The 24,492-nt window shown below is 42.9% G+C and overlaps 1 protein-coding gene across 1 annotated transcript; it reads left to right on the forward strand.

The window, feature by feature from the left end:
- Positions 1-1,049: 1,049 nt before the first annotated feature.
- Positions 1,050-24,011, forward strand: ociad1 (OCIA domain containing 1). The gene is made up of 9 exons (XM_029707580.1): positions 1,050-1,255; positions 1,621-1,705; positions 19,654-19,707; positions 19,807-19,854; positions 19,979-20,108; positions 20,197-20,402; positions 20,647-20,802; positions 23,064-23,150; positions 23,808-24,011. The coding sequence occupies exons 1-8, from the start codon at positions 1,205-1,207 to the stop codon at positions 23,099-23,101; spliced, it is 768 nt and encodes a 255-aa protein (XP_029563440.1). The 5' UTR covers positions 1,050-1,204; the 3' UTR covers positions 23,102-23,150; positions 23,808-24,011.
- The last annotated feature ends 481 nt before the right edge of the window (positions 24,012-24,492 follow it).

Below are 24,492 nucleotides of genomic sequence, written 5' to 3' on the forward strand. Positions count from 1 at the left end.
TAAACAAATGGGGACAAGAGATGCGAGTTGTTTTGCACTCAAGAAAAGGGCACCATTGAAAGGAGTGATTACATGGTAGCGGTAAATGTGAAAGTTGACCAACCGAAGGGGAAGATTCCCGGTGTTTGTCATGCACATCGTTTGTTGCGACTTAGACAGGATGGCGTAAGTGGTGAAACAGAAGAGTTGTGTGTTCTTTTGTGTTTTGATGTTGAGCAGTTGCTGGACAAGGTGATGTTAGAGTATTTAAGTTACCCTGTAGGAACTTTTGTGCCGAATACATTACGTTGTTACAGGTGTCAAGCTTATGGGCATGTGGAAGCAGTGTGTAGGAGGAGGTTCCTAGGTGTTAGAAGTGTGCAGAAGGGCATGAGACAAAGGAATGTGTAACATTGGGGAAAGTAGTGGTATGTGTTAATTAAAGGGGTGCCCATGGGGCTGGGGATCAGAAATGTCCAGTGTGAGAGAGGCAGGTTGAGGTTTCCAGGGTTAGAGTAGCACAGAATTGTCATATGCTGAGGCAGTGAAGAAAGTAGAGGAAGATGGGTCAAGGGGGAGGGTTCCTGAGAGGAGTGGTGTGAGTAGTAGATCTGTACCAGTACAGAGGGATAGGCCAACAAGTGACATATGCTTCAGTAAGATTGGATTTTTTGTATTTATTGCAATGGTTATTGTAAGTCGCAGAAAATTGAGGTTGTGGTGGCAGCTGCAGAGAAGTATTTGGGTGTACGAGACTTGACGTCAGAAGAGTTACAGGGTGTGTTGATTGGTGGTGTCCCATCGTTTCAGGCTGTTGGCCTGAGGTAGGACTATATATATTTAAATAGTGGTTGGGTGGTGAGTGTGTAGTGTTAGATGTTAGGGTATTTGTTGATTTAGTTGAATTATTTATTTCTTTGTTTTCAAGCCATGCATAAAGGAAGTATACTCCAGTCTAGTAGGTGGCAGTAATGCAACATTTATTGGATGTCAACCGCCGTTAAACCTCATCGAAGAAGACTGGGCACGCTTCTTTACGCGTGACGTCTACACTCAGGTTTTGCGTAAGGCAATCGCCTTCTGATTGCAACAGCTTTCCTGCTTTGAGGCAGAAAGCTTGGAGGTCATTTTTGAAGTTTCAATTGTTTCCCCTGTTACACATGCACATAACCTCGAAATAATGGTGTAGCAAATTTTTGGCCGTACCTCAATTTCTTTTCTAGTCATGTCACAAACGTCAATGGGATTCACTGATCAACAACAACAAGGGGCTCAGGTACAGTAACTAGCTAGCAGTAGTTAACTAACCGCTAGTTAGCTTTCTGCGGATTAGCTTGCTAGTTAAAGTAAGAGCTTGCCAAACAAACCGTTTTTTCCAAGCTAGCTACAACAGCACTTTCTAGTCGTTAATCAAGTAGTACTGTAGTAATACTATCGTCAACGCTACTACGCGAGGCAAATTATTTTGCTATTTAACGTTAACTGCTAAAGTTCGCATTTCAACTACTCCACTCACTACAGTAGACGACTGGCGTGTATGTAGTGCAGTGGAAAAGTAGAACACGACAGAGTTGAGTTTAATCTGCTATATATGTTATCTAGCTAATTAAAATTGCTACATTTCTGTACCCTGTATAACAGAGTCAAGTTGGGGCACCCTACATTCCCACGGAGGAGGAGAAGAGAGTGTTTCGGGAATGCAACCAAGAGAGCTTCTGGTACAGATGTAAGTCATGTTACAACATAAGATTGTGTTCCAAATAGCACCCTATTCCCAAACCCTAATCATGACTCTGTTTCATTACATTACACATAAGTCATTGGACGAAGGCGTCTTGTGTACAGGGAGTTTTAAGAGCGTGACGCTCTGTCTAAAAAAATTAACACGCATTGCTTGCAATGTTTCTGGAAGCATACAAGCCAATTTATGCTTGCTCTGGCAATGCAATATGGAAGGTCCATACCAAGCATTTGACGCAATCGCGGTGACTCCGGAGGTTTGTAGAGGCCAAATCGAGCAGCTACTGCATGCGCTTTGCGTGACGAAGCAGAGGGCTCTGTATTAGAGCTCTGCTACCCGACAGGCCCCGATGTAATAAATGGGGGGGTTAAGGCTGGGTATCACTGAATTGATTGATCACTAACATTCTGGGCATTCATACTTGTGCTTTGCAGAGCAGCGCAGAGCTGTTGTGAAGGAAGTTGGTGTTTTTTCAGTAACTTACACCCCACCTACCGTCACCCAATCATGTCAATGCAGAGCTATACAGAGCCTGCTGCATTGTTAAACAATTTGAGGTGCACAGCGATGTGGTACAGCACTCAATTTGGACTCTGTATGCATCCGGAGGCTACGCAATTGTCACACCCTCCATACTCAGCCTCCGACCACATTCTTGGATCAAGCATAATTTGGCTTTAAGATCATAACATGGTGTCAGAAGTGCTTAAAACGTCAAATATACTGAACAAAAATATAAACGCAACATGCAACAATTTCAAAGGTTTTGCTGAGTTACAGTTCATATAAGGAAATCAGTCAATTTAAATAAATAAATTAGGCCCTAATCTATCGATTTCACATGACTGGGCATGGGCACAGCCATGGGTGGACCTTGCTCCCAAGTGGGTGGGCCTATGTCCTCCCAGGCCCCCCCAGCCTACAGGATCCCACATGTGAAGCCGGATGTAGAGGTCCTGGAATACGACTTTCCCGAAGCGGATCCTTTGTTTGGACCACCACCCAGGACATTGGCTCTAATCCGGGAGGCATCCCCAAAACAACGTCACCCCAGGAGAGGTAGACGGAGCAGCCTCCTGGTCAGACTTCGAAGGCGTGCACACCACCCACCGCTTCCAAATATATTACTCACCATTGTCCAGTCTCTAGACAACAAGGTGGATGAAATTAGGGCTAGGGTTGCCTTCCAGAGACATCAGAGATTGTAACATTCTTTGTTTCACGGAACCATGGCTCTCTCGGGATATGTTGTCGAAGTCGGTACAGCCAACGGGTTTCTTCATGCTTTGCACCGACAAAAACAAACACCATGATTAACGACTCATGGTGTAATCATAACAACATACAGGAACTCAACTCCTTTTGTTCACCTGACCTAGAATTCCTTACAATCAAATGCCGACCACATTATCTCCCAAAAATAATTTGTCACGGCCGTGTATTTCCCATCCCCCCAAGCTGATGCCTCCACGGCCCTCAAGGAACTTCATTGGACTCTATGTAAATTGCAACCCATATATCCTGAGGCTGCATGTATTGTAGCTGGAGATTTTAACAAAGCTAATTTGAGAACAAGGCTACCTAAATTCTATCAGCACATTGACTGTAGCACTTGTGCGGGCAATACACTGGACCACTCCTACACTAACTTCCGCAATGCATACAAGGACCTCCCCCGCCCTCCCTTCGGCAAATCTGACCACAACTCCATTTTGCTCCTACTGTCCTATAGGCAGAAACTCAAACAGGATATACTTGTAACTAGAACCATTAAACATTGGTCTGATCAATTGGAATCCACGGTTCAAGATTGTTTTGATCACGCGGAGTGGGAAATGTCCCGGGAAGCCTCAGAATAACATCGATTTATACCCCGACTCGGTGAGTGAGTTTATAAGGAAGTGCATTGGAAATGTTGTATCCACTGTGACTATTAAAACCTACCCTAACCAGGAACCGTGGATAGATGGCGGCATTTGCGCAAAACTGAAAGCGCGAACCACTGCATTCAACCATGGAAAGTTGCCTGGGAATATGGCTGAATACAAACAGTGTAGTTATTCCCTCCAAGGAAATCAAACAAGTGAAATGTCAGTTTAGGGACAAAGTGAAGTCACAATTCAACGGCTCAGTCACAAGACGTATGTGGTAGGGTCTACAGGCAATTACGGACTACAAAAAGAAAACCAGCCACGTCATGGACACCGTCTTGCTTCCAGACAAACTAAACACCTTCTTTGCCCTCTTTGAGGATAATACAGTGGCACCGACGTGGCCCGCTACCAAGGACTGCTGGCCTCTCCTTCTCCGTGGCCAACGGGAGTAAGACATTTTAAACATGTTAACCCTTGCAGGGCTGCTGGTCCAGACTGCATTCCTAGCCGCGTCCTCAGAGCTCGGACATATTCAATCGCTCCCTATCCCAGTCTGCTGTCCCCACATGCTTCCTGTACCCAAGAAGGCAAAGGTAACTGAACTAAATGACTATCACCCCGTAGCACTCACTTCTGTCATCATGAAGTGCTTTGAGAGACTAGTCAAGGATCATATCACCTTCACCTTACCTGCCACCCTAGACCCACTTCAGTTTGTCAACAGCCCCAACAGGTCCACAGACAATGCAATCGCCTGCACACTGCCCTATCCTCTTCTGGACAAGAGGAATACCTATGTAAGAATGCTCTTCATTGACTACAGCTCAGCATTCAACACCATAGTACCCTCCAAGCTCATTAAGCTTGAGGCCCTGGGTTTCAAACCCGCCCTGTGCAAATGGGTCCTAGACTTCCTGACTGGCGGACCCCAGGTGGTGAAGGTAGGAAACAACATCTCCACTTCGCTGATCCTCAACACTGGTGCACCACATGGGTGCATGCCCCTCCTGTACTCCCTGTTCAGCCATGACTGTGTGGCCATGCACCTAAAACCCTCACTAACTTTTACAGGTGCACAATTGATAGCATCCTGTCGGGCTGTATCATGGCAACTGCACCACCTCCAACCGCAGCGCTCTCCAGAGGTTGGTGCGGTCTGCACAACGCATCACCGGGGGCAAACTACCTGCCTTCCAGGACACCTACAGTGCCCGATGTCCCAGGAAGGCCAAAAAGATCAAGGACAACAACCACCCGAGCCACTGCCTGTTCACCCTGCTACTGTAACCGATGTGAAATGGCTAGTTAGTTAGCAGTGGTGCGCGCTAATAGCGTTTCACTCAGTGACGTCACTCGCTCTGAGACTTGAAGTAGGGTTTCCCCTTGCGTTGCAAGGGCCGCGGCTTTTGTGGCGCGATGGGTAACGATGTTTCGTGGGTGTCAGTTGTTGATGTGTGCAAGGGTCCCTGGTTCGAGCCCGTGTTGGGGCGAAGAGAGGGACGGAACCTACACAGTTACACTACCATCCAGAAGACGAGGTCCGTACAGGTGCATCAAAGCTGGGACAGAGAGACTGAAAAACAGCTTCTATCTCAAGGCCATCAGACTGTTAAACAGCCATCACTAGCACAGAGAGGCTGCTGCCTACATACAGATTTGAAATCATTGGCCGCTTTAATAAATGGATCACTAGTCACTTTAAATAATAGCACTTTAATGTTTACATATATTACATTACTCATATGTATATCTTCTTACATCTACACGTTCCGCTAGCGGAACGTCTGCTCCAATATCCAATGATGGGCGGGGCGCGAAATTCAAACTCCTCTAAATCCGAAAACTTACACTTTTCAAACATATGACTATGTTACAGCTATTTAAAGACAAGACTCTCCTTTATCTAACCAAACTGTCCGATTTCAAAAAGGCTTTACAGCGAAAGCAAAACATTAGATTATGTCAGCAGAGTACCCAGCCAGGAATAATCACACAGCCATTTTTCAAGCTAGCATATCATGTCACATAAACCCAAACCATATCTAAATGCAGCACTAACCTTTGATGATCTTCATCAGATGACACACCTAGGACATTGTGTTATACAATACATGCATGTCTGTTCAATCAAGTTCATATTTATATCAAAAACCAGCTTTTTACATTAGCATGTGACGTTCAGAACTAGCATTCCCACCGAACACTTCCGGTGATTTTACTAAATTACTCACGATAAACGTTCACAAAAAGCATAACAATTATTTTAAGAATTATAGATACAGAACTCCTCTATGCACTCGATATGTCCGATTTTAAAATAGCTTTTCGGATGAAGCACATTTTGCAATAATGTAAGTACATAGCCCGGCGTTACAGGGCTAGCTATTTAGACACCCACCCAGTGTAGCCTTCACCAAAATCACATTTCCTATAAGAAAAATGTTCTTACCTTGCTTGTTCTTCATCAGAATACACTGCCAGGACTTCTACTTCAATAACAAATGTAGGTTTGGTCCCAAATAATCCATCGTTATATCCAAACAGCGACGTTTTGTTCGTGCGTTCTAGACACTATCCCAACGCTAAATCTCGGCCACGAGCATGACGCAAAATATGACAAAAAATTTCGAAATATTCCATTACCGTACTTCGAAGCATGTCAACCGCTGTTTAAAACCAATATTTATGCAATTTATCTCGTAGAGAAGCGATAATATTCCGACCGGGAATCTGCCTGTCTGTAAACTGAGGAAAAAACCAAAAGCCGGGGGCGGGGCGTGTCACGCGCCTAAGGCTTAGTCCATTGACTGACCACTCAGCATTTGCTCTCGTGTGCTTCAGCCAGGGCTTTGAATGACATCATTCCTGTTTTTCCCGGGCTGTGAGACTCCATTGTTGACGTGACAAGTGTCACGTAAGAGCAGAGATCCTTTGTAAACGATAGAGAGAATCAAGAAGGGCAAGAAATGTTCAGACAGGGTACTTCCTGAACAGAAGCATCTCAGGTTTTTGCCTGCCATAGGAGTTCTGTTATACTCACAGACACCATTCAAACAGTTTCAGAAACTTTGGAGTGTTTTCTCTCCAAAGCTAATAATTATATGCATATTCCAGTTTCTGGGCAGGACTAATAATCAGATTAAATCGGGTACGTTTTTTATCCAGCCGTGAAAATACTGCCCCCTAGATGTAACAGGATATACTGTATTTTATACCATCTATTGCATCTTGCCTATGCCGCTCGGCCATCTCTCATCCATATATTTATATGTACATATTCTTATTCCATCCTTTTACATTTGTGTGTATAAGGTAGTTGTTGTGGAATTGTTAGATTACTTGTTAGATATTACTGCACTGTCGGAACTATAAGCACAAGCATTTCGCTACACTCACATTAACATTTACTAACCATGTGTATGTGACCAATAAAATGTTATTTGATTCAGAAATTACCATTACATCTTTGCCAAAAGCTCTGGGGGTAATTCCTGTAGTCAGTATGCCAATTGCATGCTCCCTTAAGTTGAGACAATTTATTGTGTGACAAAACTGCACATTTTAGAGTGGCCTTTTATTGTCCCTAGCACAAGGTGCATTTGTGTATATAAAACGGGAGAGATTATTTCCCCCAAACAGTTGCTTGAGTTTTGTCGGAGTTTAGAGTGACCAAAAGTAGCTAATGGCTCTCTCTTGTCTTTGTTCGTTGAGCAGAGCCAGAGATACTTTTTAAGGATATGGTAATCTCCATTGGAATATACACTGCTCAAAAAAATAAAGGGAACACTTAAACAACACAATGTAACTCCAAGTCAATCACACTTCTGTGAAATCAAACTGTCCACTTAGGAAGCAACACTGATTGACAATACATTTCACATGCTGTTGTGCAAATGGAATAGACAACAGGTGGAAATTATAGGCAATTAGCAAGACACCCCCAATAAAGGAGTGGTTCTGCAGGTGGTAACCACAGACCACTTCTCAGTTCCTATGCTTCCTGGCTGATGTTTTGGTCACTTTTGAATGCTGGCGGTGCTTTCACTCTAGTGGTAGCATGAGACGGAGTCTACAACCCACACAAGTGGCTCAGGTAGTGCAGCTCATCCAGGATGGCACATCAATGCGAGCTGTGGCAAGAAGGTTTGCTGTGTCTGTCAGCGTAGTGTCCAGAGCATGGAGGCGCTACCAGGAGACAGGCCAGTACATCAGGAGACGTGGAGGAGGGCAACAACCCAGCAGCAGGACCGCTACCTCCGCCTTTGTGCAAGGAGGAGCAGGAGAAGCACTGCCAGAGCCCTGCAAAATGACCTCCAGCAGGCCACAAATGTGCATGTGTCTGCTCAAACGGTCAGAAACAGACTCCATGAGGGTGGTATGAGGGCCCGACGTCCACAGGTGGGGGTTGTGCTTACAGCCCAACACCGTGCAGGACGTTTGGCATTTGCCAGAGAACACCAAGATTGGCAAATTCGCCACTGGCGCCCTGTGCTCTTCACAAATGAAAGCAGGTTCACACTGAGCACGTGACAGAGTCTGGAGACGCTGTGGAGAACGTTCTGCTGCCTGCAACATCCTCCAGCATGACCGGTTTGGCGTTGGGTCAGTCCTGGTGTAGGGTGGCATTTCTTTGGGGGGCCGCACAGCCTTCCATGTGCTCGCCAGAGGTAGCCTGACTGCCATTAGGTACCGAGATGAGATCCTCAGACCCCTTGTGAGACCATATGCTGGTGTGGTTGGCCCTGGGTTCCTCCTAATGCAAGACAATGCTAGACCTCATGTGGCTGGAGTGTGTCAGCAGTTCCTGCAAGAGGAAGGCATTGATGCTATGGACTGGCCCGCCCATTCCCCAGACCTGAATCCAATTGAGCACATCTGGGACATCATGTCTCGCTCCATCCACCAACGCCACGTTGCACCACAGACTGTCCAGGAGTTGGTGGATGCTTTAGTCCAGGTCTGGGAGGAGATCCCTCAGGAGACCATCCGCCACCTCATCAGGAGCATGCCCAGGCGTTGTAGGGAGGTCATACAGGCACGTGGAGGCCACACACACTACTGAGCCTCATTTTGACTTGTTTTAAGGACATTACATCAAAGTTGGATCAGCCTGTAGTGTGGTTTTCCACTTTAATTTTGAGTGTGACTCCAAATCCAGACCTCCATGGGTTGATAAATTGGATTTCCATTGATTATTTTTGTGTGATTCTGTTGTCAGCACATTCAACTATGTAAAGAAAAAAGTATTTAATAAGATTATTTCTTTAATTCAGATCTAGGATGTGTTGTTTAAGTGTTCCCTTTATTTTTTTGAGCAGCATACTTTTTAAGGAGCTGGTAATCTCCATTGGAATAGTATTAACGCCCATCGTGTACATCGCCCATGCAACGTCAATGGACCGGGCGGTGCACTCTGGGTGATTCTGTGACAAGGAGAGCTCTCCTTTAAGGAGGAAATGGGAGTCAATTAGGCGCTAGCTCTTAAAAAAGAAATACAACATTACACATTTTCCCAAGATGTGAAATAATTAACCTGGGATCTGTTTTATTGTATAGCTTTGGAATTGTGACATTACGTACTTTCGAGGAAAATAGACATTTCTCAACTGATACCCTGATTTTGAGAAGGGATTATTTGACGATTAGTTTAGCGACCGTGTGACGCAGCATGACAACATGAACGTGATTGGTCAACAGTCTGGGGCGTTATGCTTTCCTCCATTCATGGCCCAATGGGATTCCTTTCTCTAATATCTCTGGCAGAGCTGCTCAAGCGCAGTGTTCGTGTGACAGAGAGGAACAGTTAATGGTTTTACTAACGGAGGAATTACTTCATGATTTCGGCTTTTGGGCAGAAGCAATCGGGCCTGTGTAGGGCAGGGCCTGAACGTCGCGAGTGTGGCTGAAATAAATATGAATGCTCTTACTTCTGCGGAGGCAGCATCGCAGTAAATGCTGTACGGCCACTGCAGATGTCGGATTGACCATGCGGAGTCGTTAACGGCTCAAGCCTCGTTCAAATTAACCATAAATACTAGGATGTCATACATTTCAATGGAGACGTCCACAACGGAGTGAAAGCGCAACGCCCTCTTGCGGTTGAAGGCTCCGTCGCGAGACAGACACTGCATACTTGGATATTTCTTCTGACTTTGCCTCGTCTTCAGTCCAGCCAGTCTGCCAAAGAACAGGGAGTTACCAAAACAGAGGAGATAAATGTGGTTTTCGGTGATGGCTTCATGGTATAGTTGTAGTAACCTGTAAACAATTACCCATAACAATAAGTGAGTACTATTTGAATAGTAATGTTAAATAATACACATTGGCTGTTAAGCTAATTATGTTATGACTGTTGCCTCCCGTTTAAGTTTGATGGTAATTACTTTTTTTAATGATAATTGTTAGGTGGAGAGGTTGGTAGCTACAATGCTATTTTCAACCTAGCCTAGCTTTTAGCTAGCTATCTGCTCTGCAGTGCAAGCTAGCTTGACTTCGTTAGATAAACAAGTTGAGGAAAAAGTAACTAAACAAAACATTTATCATCTGAAACAATATATTTATCCTGTCTTGAATGAAAAGGTCATTTTGCAATCTCCCAAATTTAAATGTGATCTCTGACAAGAGACAGGCTCCCCATCTTGCATTACAAACACTACACTTGTCGGTTCAGTAGCTGGGCAAGACTCCGTGAAGATGACGTACAGTAGGGCGTAATGAAATGCTTCACGATGTGAACGGGTCAACTTTCTAGAAGCATTAGACCAGAACCAAGAGATACTGTTAGACGTCTAAGTTTGAAAATGTGTTATAAAGAGAAAGCTATTTTGTAGTTTTACATTATGCCCGTTCACCAAAAAAAATCTCATTTCAAATCCATTGCCTTCACAAAAAGGTAGAAAAATAAAACAAATTAAAATAACCATGGTTTTCAAACCACTAAGCATATAGGTCACTGAAGGTAAAATTCCAGCTCATCACTACAGAATTAGGCCAACATTTTTCAGCGCTAATGTTAAGGGTGCCGCACTAGACAGGTGTGTTCAATATTTCAACTTGTGCCTTGTTGTGGTACAAACGGAAGTACCCACACAGACTCCAACAAGCTAGCGTTTAGCGATTTGAAAAGCGAAGCACATGTGCGTCAAGTATGGAAAATGTGGGCTAGACATCCAGCAAAACAAAATGCATATGCAACTGGTGGACACAGGGTATGACATGCTTACCAGACCACGTTACAAAATAAATGTACACGTTATTCATTCAACTGCTTGCGGGCGTTTGCGTTGCAAGGTACGCTTGATGCGCTGCAAGTCCCGTCTCTCCCATCTACTCATTGGTTTTTACAAGCATATAGCCACATGTGTGATTGAAAGATTAATGAGGTCCACACTACAGTTGGTGGCAGTAATGCACCTTAAAACGTCTTAAGGCTAGGGGGCACCATTTTCACGTCCGGATGAAAAGTGTGCCCGAAGTAAACTGCCTGCTACTCAGGCCCAGAAGCTAGGATATGCATATAATTGGTAGATTTGGATAGAAAACACTCTAAAGTTTCTAAATCTGTTTGAATAATGTCTGTGAGTATAACAGGAACTGATTTGGCAGGTGAATCCCCGAGCACAATCCATCCAGGGATTTTTTTTTTTTTTAGGTCAATCTGTTTTCCATTGGTTTTCTATGGTAAGCCCGTTTTAATAGAAATATGCTTGCAGTTCCTATAGCTTCCACTAGATGTCAAGTCTTTAGAAATTGGTTGATGTTTTCCTTAGAGAAATGAAGAAGTACGGCTTTTCAGAACGAGGGTCCAGCCGAGTGGACTCTACTGTTTTGATGCGCGCTCCAGGTCACGCGCTTCACGTTGTTTTTATCCGGTATTGAACACAGTTTATCCCGTCTTAAATTTTATAGATTATTTACATTTTAAAATACCTAAAGTTGGATTAGGAATGTTGTTTGAAATGTTTGGACAGTGTTTACAGGTAATTTATTAGATATTTTGTAGTCATGCTGGGCGAGTTGGAACCAGTGTTTTTCTGAATCAAACACGCCAAATAAATGGACATTTTGGAGATATAACGACGGAATTAATCGAACAAAAGGACCATTTGTGATGTTTATGGGACATATTGGAGTGCCAACAGAAGAAGTTCTTCAAAGGCATGAATTATATCGTTATTTCTGAGTTTTGTGTCGCGCCTGGCGGGTTGAATATGATTGTCATGTGTTTGTTTGATGGGGTGCTGTCCTCAGATAATCGCATGGTTTGCTTTCGCTGTAAAGCCTTTTTGAAATCTGACACGGTGGCTAGATTAACAAGAAGTTAAGCTTTCATTTGGTGTATTGCACTTGTGTATGAAAGTTAAATATTTCAAAAAAATTGAATTTTGCGCTCTGCATTTTCACCGGATGTTGTCAAATCGATCCCGTTAACGGGATTTGATCCATAAGAATTAAAGATGGTTGCCAATAGCCATATAAAGAACAATGATCAATGAGAGATTCATCAAAGAAAACAAAAAACAAACTAGGTTTTCCCTTTTATCTCTGGATTAATTGTCGGAATAGCGAACACATGATTTTGTGTGACTCAAAATGGGTAAAGATTCTACAAAGATCCAGATGGGGGGGGGAAAAGGACCATATGCATTTCAGGTAAAATAACAACCCAATGTTTATCTCAGGACAAATTAGCTAGCAACAGCAAGCTAGCTAAATGTCCTTGAATGTTAAATATGTTGGTTTTGTTATTTCAACCTGCGTGTCATGAACGCGTTTATTGGGGATAGACAAAATCAACATGCGCATGATGGTGGACGCACGCGCAGAGCTGGTTTGCCTCATGTAAGGACCTTATCGTTCATATCAGCAATAAATCATTTTCAAAAAACCAAAAAGGTTCAATTGAAGCACACCTTTTTATAGGGTTAGTGTTCCCGAACCGCCATATTTCCATGTTACAGCGCTTGTTTACGGAAAACAGACGGAAGACAGAGTGGACTACCTGTGCTAATTTAGCTCTCTGCGTCTCTGAATACGGAAGATGGACGCCACAAAGGTGTTGTCACTGAAAAATACTGTGTGTGCAACTTAAAACGGTGTACAGGAAGTGAGTGTTTTGCATTTGTGAAATTATTTAAGGGATTTATGTTTCTAGAACTGTACCGCAATTGATAATCGATTGACATTTAGATGGAGTATATGGCTGTTTTGGCTTCCAGAGCCAATTCGCCCATTAAACAGAACATGTACGGTTGTTGGACTATAAAGAGTAACGTTAGGCTCCTTTACTCCAAAATTGGGCTACCTATTCCTAAATTATAGGCCTTGGTCAAAAGGAGCATTTGCACTATAAAGGGAACATGGTGCCATTTCTAACGCATATCTGGGGTGTATTCATTACGCTGATTGTGTTGCAAAACATTTCTTAAACAGAAACGAACGGGGGGAGACTTAGCTGAATTTCTCCAATAGAAACTCTTGTTTTAGTGTCAATTTTTGGGGGGCTAATCTTTACACCCAAGGGTTAAATTGGTCCGGGTTCGAGACACAACACCTGTGGTCCAAATGAGAGCCAGGTGGAGCTAAGACCAGGTACCTTTTTTGTTATTTGAATGATCTAATGAAACATTTTTGTCCAGATGTAATTTTCCACACGTAAGCAATGGCAAAAAAAAGTAATAGTTTACCTATTTAATTGTTCCGCATGTCACATTCTATGCGAGAAAATAATATTCCTCTTGAGGCGCATTCAAATTACAAGTGCCTTACAGGGAGAGAGATGTGCATGCCCAGTCATTGTAGCCTACAACATTCTTATTGCAGTTGCGGGAAACACCTTTTAAAGCAGTCTTGATGACCACTGTTAAAAGAGGATCACTGAGTTTTCTAGTGTTACTAGGCTACACTTATTTCTCAAATCCAAGTAATGAATAAAATGCACTGTTTTAGAACCGGAGTTTTTAGCAGCAGCATGGTTTATACGCTTTCCCGGGTGCCAATGGCATTACGTGCATAGGGACAGTGCTGGCCCTAGCCTTTTGGCGGCACCTCGCGAGCAAAACGTTTTGGTGGCCCCCCTCTTGACGGCTGGGAGAGAGACTTGGTTTTTAAAGAACATTTCCTGCAATTCTACAAATTTTGTCATGATTTATGCCATGTTAATCTGATATCAGAGTGAGAATGACAAAATCAATGGGGGCCCACTGGAGGGCAGGGCCCCTGGGCACGTAAAGTTTGTGGACAATAAGACTGGACATTGAATGTTGTAGGTATTCCGCCATGATTACAAGTTTATACTAATTTACCAATAAAAAAATTTGTTAGCCGACATGGCTAATTGAGTGACTGTCATTGACTGACATAAAAGGAAAAACGGCTGTTGCACAACCAGATTTTGAAATTGCATGTTGTTCATTCTACTACTCTAACTAGCTCCTAAAAAATATATATATATACAGAGGCAAGAAAAAGTATGTGAACCCTTTGGAATTACCTGGATTTCTACATAAATTGGTCATCAAATTTGATCAGATCTTCATCTAAGTCACAAAAGACAAACAGTGTGCTTAAACTAATAACACACTAATTATTGTATTTTACTTGTCTATATTGAATACATCATATAAACATTCACAGTGTAGGTTGGAAAAAGTATGTGAACCCCAAGGCTAATTAATGACGTCTCCAAAAGCTAATTGGAGTCAGTAGTCAGCTAACCTGGAGTCCAATCAATGAGGTGAGATTGGAGATGTTGGTTAGAGCTGCTTTGCCCCATAAAAAAACATTCGCAAAATTTGAGTTTGCTCTTCACAAGAAGCATTGTCTGATGTGAACCATGCCTCGAACAAAAGAGATCTCAGACCCAAGATTAAGAATTGTTGACTTGCATAAACTGGAAAGGGTTACAAAAGTATCTCTAAAAGCCTTGATGTTCATCAGTCCACATTAAGAGAAATTGTCTATAAATGTAAAAAGTTCAGCACTGTTGCTACTCTCCCTAGGAGTGGCCTTCCTGCAAAGATGACTGCAAGAGCACAGTGCAGAATGCTCAATGAGGTTAAGAAGAATCCTAGACTTTCAGCTAAAGACTTACAGAAATCTCTGGATCATGCTAACATCTCTGTGGATGAGTCTACGATACGTAAAACACTAAATAAGAATCGTGTTCATGGGAGGACAACAAGGAAGAAGCCACTGCTGTCCAAAAAAACCATTGCTGCACGTCTGAAGTTTGCAAAAGTGCACCTGGATGTTCCACAGCGCTACTGGTAAAATATTCTGTGGACAGATGAAACTACAGTTGTGTTGTTTGGAAGGAACACACAACACTGTGTGGAGAAAAAAAGGCACAGTACACCAACATCAAAACCTCATCCGAACTGTAAAGTATGGTGGAGGGAGCATCATGGTTTGGGGCTGCTATGCTGCCTCAGGACCTGGACAGCTTGCTATCATCGACGGAAAAATGAATTACCAAGTTTATCAAGACATTTTGCAGGAGAATGTTATGCTATCTGTCCGCCAATTGAAGCTCAACAGAAGTTGGGCGATGCAATAGGACAACGAGCCAAAACACAGAAGTAAATCAACAACAGAATGGCTTCAACAGACGAAAATATGCCTTCTGTAGTGGCCTAGTCAGAGTCCTGACCTCAACCCGATTTGAGATGCTGTGGCATGACCTCAAGAGCAGTTCACACCAGACATGCCAAGAATATTGCTGAACTCTTAACAGTTTTGTAAAGAGGAATGGTCCAAAATTCCTCCTGACAGTTGTGCAGGTCTGATCTGCAACTACCGAAAACGTTTGGTTGACATTATTCCTGCCAAAGGTCAATCAGTTATTAAATCCAAGAGTTCACATACTTTCTCCACCCTGCATTGTGAATGTTTACACGGTGTGTTCAATAAAGACATGAACACGTATAATTGTTTGTGTGTTAATCGTTTAAGCAGACTGTGTTTGTCTATTGTTGTGACCTAGATGAAGATCAGATCAAATTTGATGACCAATTTATGCACAAATCCAGGTATTTCCAAAGGGTTCCCATACGTTTTCTTGCCACTGTGTACTCTAAATCAAATAAAATGTATTTATAGCCCTTCGTACATCAGCTGAAATCTCAAAGTGCTGTACAGAAACCCAGCCTAAATCCCCAAACAGCAAGCAATGCATGTGAAAGAAGCACGGTGGCTAGGAAAAACTCCCTAGGAAAAACTCCCTAGAAGGGCCAAAAACCTAGGAAGAAACCTAGAGAGGAACCAGGCTATGAGGGGTGGCCAGTCCTCTTCTGGCTGTGCCGGGTGGATATTATAACAGAACATGGTCAAGATGTTAAAATGTTCATAAATGACCAGCATGGTCAAATAATAATAATCATAGTAGTTGTCGAGGGTGCAACAAGCACGTCCGGTGAACAGGTCAGGGTTCCATAGCCGCAGGCAGAACAGTTGAAACTGGAGCAGCAGCACGGCCAGGTGGATTGGGGACAGCAAGGAGTCATCATGCCAGGTAGTCCTGAGGCATGGTCCTAGGGCTCAGGTCCTCCGAGAGAAAGAGAGAATTAGAGAGAGCATATTTAAATTCACACATGACACCAGATAAGACAAGAGAAATACTCCAGATGTAACAGACTGACCCTAGCCCCCCGACACATAAACTACTGCAGCATAAATACTGGAGGCTGAGACAGGAGGGATCAGAAGACACTGTGGCCCCATCCGATGACACCCCCGGACAGGGCCAAACAGGCAGGATATAACCCCACCCACTTTGCCAAAGCACAGCCCCCACACCACTAGAGGGATGTCTCCAACCACCAACTTACCGTCCTAAGACAAGGCCGAGTATAGCCCACAAAGATCTCCGCCACGGCACAACCCAAGGGGTGGGGGCGCCAACCCAGACAGGAAGACCATGTCAGTGACTCAACCCACTCAAGTGACGCACCCCTCCCATGGACGGCATGGAAGAACACCAGTAAGCCAGTGACTCAGCACCTGTAATAGGGTTAGAGGCAGAGAATCCCAGTGGAGAGAGGGGAACCGGCAAGGCAGAGACAGCAAGGGCGGTTCGTTGCTCCAGCCTTTCCGTTCACCTTCACACTCCTGGGCCAGACTATACTTAATCATAGGACCTACTGAAGAGATAAGTCTTCAGTAAAGACAAAGGTTGAGACTGAGTCTGCGTCTCTCACATGGGTAGGCAGACCATTCCATAAAAATGGAGCTCTATAGGAGAAAGCCCTACCTCCAGCCGTTTGCTTAGAAATTCTAGGGACAATTAGGAGGCCTGCGTCTTGTGACCGTAGCGTACGTGTAGGTATGTACGGCAGGACCAAATCGGAAAGATAGGTAGGAGCAAGCCCATGTAATGCTTTGTAGGTTAGCAGTAAAACCTTGAAATCAGCCATTGCCTTAACAGGAAGCCAGTGTAGGGAGGCTAGCACTGGAGTAATATGATCACATTTTTTGGTTCTAGTCAGGATTCTAGCAGCCGTATTTAGCACTAACAGAAGTTTGTTTAGTACTTTATCCGGGTAGCCGGAAAGTAGAGCATTGCAGTAGTCCAGCCTAGAAATAACAAAAGCATGGATTAATTTTTCTGCATTATTTTTGGACGGAAAGTTTCTGATTTTTGCAATGTTACATAGATGGAAAAAAGCTGTCCTTGAAACAGTCTTGATATGTTCTTCAAAAGAGAGATCAGGGTCCAGAGTAACGCCGAGGTCCTTCACAGTTTTATTTGAGACGACTGTACAACCATCCAGATTAATTGTCAGATTCAACAGAAGATCTCTTTGTTTCTTGGGACCTAGAACAAGCCTCTCTGTTTTGTCCGAGTTTAAAAGTAGAAAGTTTGCAGCCATCCACTTCTTTGTCTGAAACACAGGCTTCTAGCGAGGGCAGTTTTGGGGCTTCACCATGTTTCATTGAAACTTACAGCTGTGTGTCGTCCGCATAGCAGTGAAATTTAACATTATGTTTTCGAATGACATCCCCAAGAGGTAAAATATATAGTGAAAACAATAGTGGTCCTAAAACGGAACCTTGAGGAACACCAAAATGTACAATTGATTTGTCAGAGGACAAGCCATTCACAGAGACAAGCTGATATCTTTCCGACAGATAAGATCTAAACCAGGCCAGAACTTGTCCATGTTGACCAATTTGTGTTTCCAATCCCTCTAAAAGAATGTGGTGGTCGATGGTATCAAAAGCAGCACTAAGATCTAGGAGCACGAGGACAGATGCAGAGCCTCGGTCTGACGTCATTAAAAGGTCATTTACCACCTTCACAAGTGCAGTCTCAGTGCTATGATGGGGTCTAAAACCAGACTGAAGCGTTTCGTATACATTGTTTGTCTTCAGGAAGGCAGTGAGTTGCTGCGCAACAGCTTTTTCAAAACATTTTGAGAGGAAAGGAAGATTCGATATAGGCCGATTTAGTTTTTTATCATTTCTGGGTCAAGAGAGGCTTTATTACTGCCACTTTTAGTGAGCTTGGTACACATCCGGTGGATAGAGAGCCGTTTATTATGTTCAACATAGGAAGTCCAAGCACAGGAAGCAGCTCTTTCAGTAGTTTAGTTGGAATAGGGTCCAGTATGCAGCTTGAGGGTTTAGAGGCCATGATTATTTTCATCATTGTGTCAAGAGATATAGTACTAAAACACTTTAGTATCTCCCTAGGTCCTGGCAGAGTTGTGCAGACTCAGGACAATGGAGCTTTGGAGGAATACGCAGATTTAAAGAGGAGTCTGTAATTTGCTTTCTAATGATCATGATCTTTTCCTCAAAGAAGTTCATAAATGTATTACTGCTGAAGTGAAAGCCATCCTCCATTTGCGAATGCTGCTTTTTAGTTAGCTTTGCGACAGTATCAAAAAGAAATTTCGGATTGTTCTTATTTTCCTCAATTAAGTTGGAAAAATAGGATGATCGAGCAGCAGTGAGGGCTCTTCGATACTGCACGGTACTGTCTTTCCAAGCTAGTCGGAAGACTTCCAGTTTGGTATGGCGCCATTTCCATTCCAATTTTCTGGAAGCTTGCTTCAGAGCTCGTGTATTTTCTGTATACCAGGGAGCTAGTTTCTTATGACAGATGTTTTTAATTTTTAGGGGTGCAACTGCATCTAGGGTATTGCGCAAGGTTAAATTGAGTTCCTCGGTTAGGTGGTTAACTGATTTTTGTCCTCTGACGTCCTTGGGTAGGCAGAGGGAGTCTGGAAGGGCATCAAGGAATCTTTGGGTTGTCTGAGAATTTTATAGCAGGACTTTTAATGCTCCTTGGTTGGGGTCTGAGCAGATTATTTGTTGCAATTGTAAACGCAATAAAATGGTGGTCCGATAATCCAGGATTATGAGGAAAAACATTAAGATCCACAACATTTATTCCATGGGACAAAACTAGGTCCAGAGTATGACTGTGGCAGTGAGTAGGTCCAGAGACATGTTGGACAAAACCCACTAAGTCGATGATGGCTCCGAAAGCCTTTTGGAGTGGGTCTGTGGACTTTTCCATGTGAATGTTAAAGTCACCAAAAATTTGAATATTATCTGCTATGACTACAAGATCCGATAGGAATTCAGGGAACTCAGTGAGGAACACTGCAAATGGCCCAGGAGGCCTGTAAACAGTAGCTATAAAAAGTGATTGAGTAGGCTGCATAGATTTCATGACTAGAAGCTCAAAAGACGAAAAGCACATACTCTACTGGTCAAATGTTTTAACACCTAGTCATTCAAGAGTTTTTCTTTATTTTTACTATTTTCTACATTGTAGAATAATAGTGAAGACTGTGATATGTGCTTTTTGTCAGTATATATTTAGGCTAGTACATTATATCACGCCCCCAGCTGAGCCTACCAACTACAGACCTTCCAAATCCCAATTTAACCACTGATTACACCCCAGGTCTTACCCCTTCTATTTCTCTCTAGATTTCTCATTTACTCAAGTTTGTAGCTACTGAAGTATTATGGGCATGCATTGTTGAAATAGAGTTATAAGGATGTATTGATTCTGTATGCACTAATGACAACATTATTTATTCACAGCCCTTCCATTAACTGCCGTGGCAGTGTCTGTAGCTCAAGCACTTGTTATGAAAGGTACGTTTTTAATGCTCAGTCCAGTGAGATTGTAATTCAAATATCAGCCTCTAATGCCTTTCATTGGGTTAGAAAGTAAAGTCAATCTCTCCCTTTCAGGAGTCCTTGCACCCTCACCACGATTTGGTTCCCTGCCTAAAGTAGCTAGTAAGTGAAGGCTGAATATGAGGCTTTTCAGTGTCCTGCTGGAATTTAAAATGTGTATGTATATGTACCAGTGTTATGTCTATGGGAATATTCATTTTTGTGTGTGCGTGGTGTCTATTTTCAGTTGCTGGTCTGTTTGGGTACATTGGCGGGAAGATCTCCTACACAAAGATATGTCAGGAGAAGTTCAAAAATCTGGAGAATTCCCCATTGGGTGAAGCCCTAAGACAAGGACAACGTCATATCCCTCAACAGTTAGTATTGCATCTAATCTCCTTCCCCCATTGTGGTAACTGGTTATTGTTTTGACATCTTACCAAGTTACATTTTCATTGGAACCAGGTTTGCTCCTCAGAACACATCAGAGTTGGGAGATCCTAACCAAGCTTTTTTTGAACAAGCCTCCCAGTCAGTGGCGGAACCTCGCACCCAAGCAGACTCCTTCAGCTACCCTAGTGACTTCTCCTATAGTGATCAGGGTGCTCTGTTGAGCCCTCCCCTCAGTGAGTCTGACCCCACAGGAGCTGCAGCTGATGTCAACCAACCAGGTACGGACATCAGGATTTGCATGTTGTTACAGACATGGATAATACTCTCTCACTCATCCTTGTTTTATTCACAGAACTGTCTTTAAGATTAATGTTATTTAGTTGAAGTAAAGAGAGCATTTGGGAACATTCTCACTTTTGAATCAGCTGTGGTTGGAATTCTACAGATTTTGTATTGGCCTGAGCTGGATGCCTTGAATGGCAGTTTTCTCTGAAAGGTTTCCTCCCCTCACTGCCTTTTTAGTCCCTCCTTACTTGGATGATGAGACTCCCAAAAAGAGACCAACCCTGTACGAGGACCTACGAAGCAGAAACCGTGAGAACTACGAGGTTACCCTGACCCAAAAGGCAGACATTCTGCTCAAGTCCCCGGCTGAAACACCTGTTCTGAAGAGAGATGGTGATTCATTCCCCACAGAGATCTGTTGTTATTGGGACTATTTACATATGGTGCTTAGAATGGGAGTATGGTAATTCAGTGTCAACAACAGTGCTCACATACTTGGACATCAGTGTCTTTGGCCAGAGCAGGGTGTCTGTATCAAGGAACATGCTAAGATACGCTAACATTTGCTTTTTAGTTTGTAGCAATAATTAGCCATGCAGGCTGCATCACATCCAGCCGTGATTGGGAGTCCCATAGGGTGGCGCACAGTTGGCACGGGTTTGGCCGGGGTAGTCATTGTAAATAAGAATTTGTTCTTAACTGACTTGCCTAGTTAAATAAAATAAAATAAAAATACAAATAAATAAAAATGTAGCCTTTTATAATAGTTGAATTAAACAAACACAATATTCCAGGTGCATCAGTGAACTACATTGCATAGACATACAGTACCAGTCAAAAGTTTGGACAGACCTACTCATTCAATGGTTTTACTTTATTTTTACTGTTTTCTACATTGTAGAATAATAGTGAAGACATCAAAACTAAAACATATGGAATCATGAAGTAACCCAAAAAGTGTTAAACAAATAAAAATATATTTTTATATTTGAGATTCTTCAAAGTAGCCACCCTTTGCCTTGATCACAGCTTTGCACACGCTTGGCGTTCTCTCAACTAGCTTCACCTGGAATGCTTTTCCAACAGTCTTGAAGGAGTTCCCACATATGCTGAGCACTTGTTGGCTGCTTTTCCTTTACTCTGTGGTCCAACTCATCCCAAACCATCTTAATTGGGTTGAGGTCGGGTGATTGTGGAGGCCAGATCATCTGATGCAGCACTCATCACTCTCCTCCTTGGTCAAATAGCCCTCACACAGCCTGAAGGTTTGTTGGGTCATTGTCCTGTTGAAATCAAATGATAGTCCCACAAAGCGCAAACCAGATAGATGGCGTATCGCTGCGGAATGCTGTGATAGCCATGCCGGTTAAGTGTGCCTTCAATTCTAAATAAATCCCTGACAGTGTCACCAGCAAAGCACCCCTACACCATCACACCACCTCCATGCTTCATGGTGGGAACCACAAGGAGATCATCTGTGCGGAGATCATCTGTTCACCTACTCTGCGTCTCACAAAGACACGGCAGTTGGAACCAAAAATCTCAAATTTGGACTCATCAGACCAAAGGACAGATTTCTACCGGTCTAATGTCCATTGCTCGTGTTTCTTAGTCCAAGCAAGTCGCTCCTTCTTATTGGTGTCATTTAGTAGTGGTTTCTTTGCAGGAATTCAACCATGAAGGCCTGATTCACGCAGTCTCCTCTGAACAGTTGATGTTGAGATGTGTCTGTTACTTGAACTCTGTAAAGCATTTATTTGGGCTGCCATTTCTGAGGTTGTTAACTCTAATGAACTTATCCTCTGCAGCAGAGGTAACTCTGGGTCTTCCTTTTCTGTGGCGGTCCTCATGAGAGCCAGTTTCATCATAGTGCTTGGTTTTTGCGACTGCACTTGAAGAAACTTTCAAAGTTCTTGACATTTTCCGCATTGACTGACCTTCATGTCTTAAAGTAATGATGGACTGTCGTATCTCTTTGCTTATTTGAGCTGTTCTTGCTATAATATGGACTTGGTTTTTTACCAAATAGGGCTATCTTCTGTTACCACCCCTACCTTGTCAGAACACAACTGATTGGCTCAAACACGTTAAGAAGGAAAAATATTACACTAACTTTTAACAAGGCACACCTGTTAATTTAAATGCATTCCAGATGACTACCTCATGAAGCTGGTTAAGATAATGGCTCCCTAGTGGCGCAGCGGTCTAAGGCACTGCATCTCAGTGCTTGAGGTGTCACTACAGACACCCTGGTTTGATTCCAGGCTGTATCACAACCGGCTGTGATTGGGAGTCCCATAGGGCTGTGCTCAATTGGCCCAGCATCGTTTGGGTTTGGCCGGTGTAGGCCGTCATTGTAAATAAGAATTTGTTCTTAACTGACTTGTCGTTAAATAAGTAAAGGTTTTTTTAAATGCCAAGTGTGTGCAAAGCTGTCACCAAGGCAAATGGTGGCTACTTTGAAGAATCTCAAATGTAACTTTTTTTGGTTACTACATGATTCCGTATGTGTTATTTCGTAGTTTTGATGTCTTCACTATTATTCTACAATGTAGAAAATAGTAAAAATAAAGAAACTCTGGAATGAGTAGGTGTCCAAACTTTTGACTGGGACTGTATGTCTGATTCTCTGTATGGCTATTTTGTCTCCACAGTGAAAAAGAACCAATATGGAGATGCATGGGACGAGTGAAGAGTCTGCTTCAGGGGCCAGTGATCAGCTGCTGTACCAGGAGAAGAAGGCAAGAGGGCACATGTAGTATACACAAAACATCTGCTATTTATGCAATCATGCTATAGAAATATGAAAAACACGTTTGACATTTCCAAAGTCATAAATGTGATAAATGTCAAATCATATATTGTCAAAAGTTTAACATGAATAGCAGCTTTCTAGAATTGTCCAATACAATTGAATGCAGCCAACAAGCTTACCAATAGCTTGTGTATCAGTGGAGGCTGCTGAGGGGAGGACTGCTCATAATAATGGCTGGAATGGAGTCAATGGAATGGTATCAAACACGTCTCCATTCCAGCCATTATTATGAGCCATCCTCCCATCAGCAGCCTCCGCTGCTATGTTTCCATCCCATCATTTTAGCTATGTAACTGGGTTTTATTCAAATGTAAATGTTCAGTATTACCAGTGAGCTCATACTATTTTGAAGGTTTATCTGTAAATCCTAATTGAATATGTCCGTTTGGTGTTATCTGGACAGTATCTGGTGTCAGGTTATTGCGTTGAGGGTGACAGATCGTATAGCATTATAATCTGATGTAAAAGCAGAATGTTGAGGGCCTCTTTGAAGACCATCTTAGCACAGGTGGACATCTGAAGGTTTAGTTTGGCAGGGAGTTGTCTCGGTAATAATGGATAGGTCCCCTTGTTTTTTTCACAGCGGTGTCAAAAGTAACATAAAACAAAGGCTGCGTTGACTGAGATGTCCTCCAGGACCAAGCTTACCCAGCTCTCTGGTCTGTTGACTTTTCAGCAAGGTGTGGCGCAGACATTAAAAAAATAGCACTGTGTAACACATATCTCTTTCCTTCTGTTTATGTTTTGTCAAACAACTGTGTTGATTATTAAATCATACCCAAAATGGTTTCGGTGTGCCAGCTGTAGTAATCTCTCATTCATGCTTTATGCTCTATACCAGGGATCATCAACTAGATTCAGCCCCGGGCCAATTATTTTTTTTTTTTCTTGGGGTGATGGTCAGGGGGCCGGAACATAATTACAAGTAATTTGCAGACTGTAAATTGACTGCAGGAACCCCAAACTGACTAAAACATACTAATTTCAAACCTTGCTTACATTTGTATAAAATCACACATACTATATCACTATGTGTGAGAATACTTTGGAACTGATTTCCAAAATGTAATTACCTTGGAGCTGATTTGCTGGTGTTTTTAGTCTTAAGCCCCCCAAAATAATAATGAAATATATATTTGTTGCTCCAAAAACTTGAGGGGCCAAGTCAAATCACCCACGGGCCGACAGTTGGGGAACCCTGCTTTATACTGTGCTAGCTTTGTTTGGTTGACTGACTGACTTACAACCGCATGCCAAAGTAGAAGTTG

Source organism: Salmo trutta, chromosome 22 (assembly GCF_901001165.1).
Source record: "Salmo trutta chromosome 22, fSalTru1.1, whole genome shotgun sequence".
Taxonomy (NCBI): Eukaryota; Metazoa; Chordata; class Actinopteri; order Salmoniformes; family Salmonidae; genus Salmo; species Salmo trutta.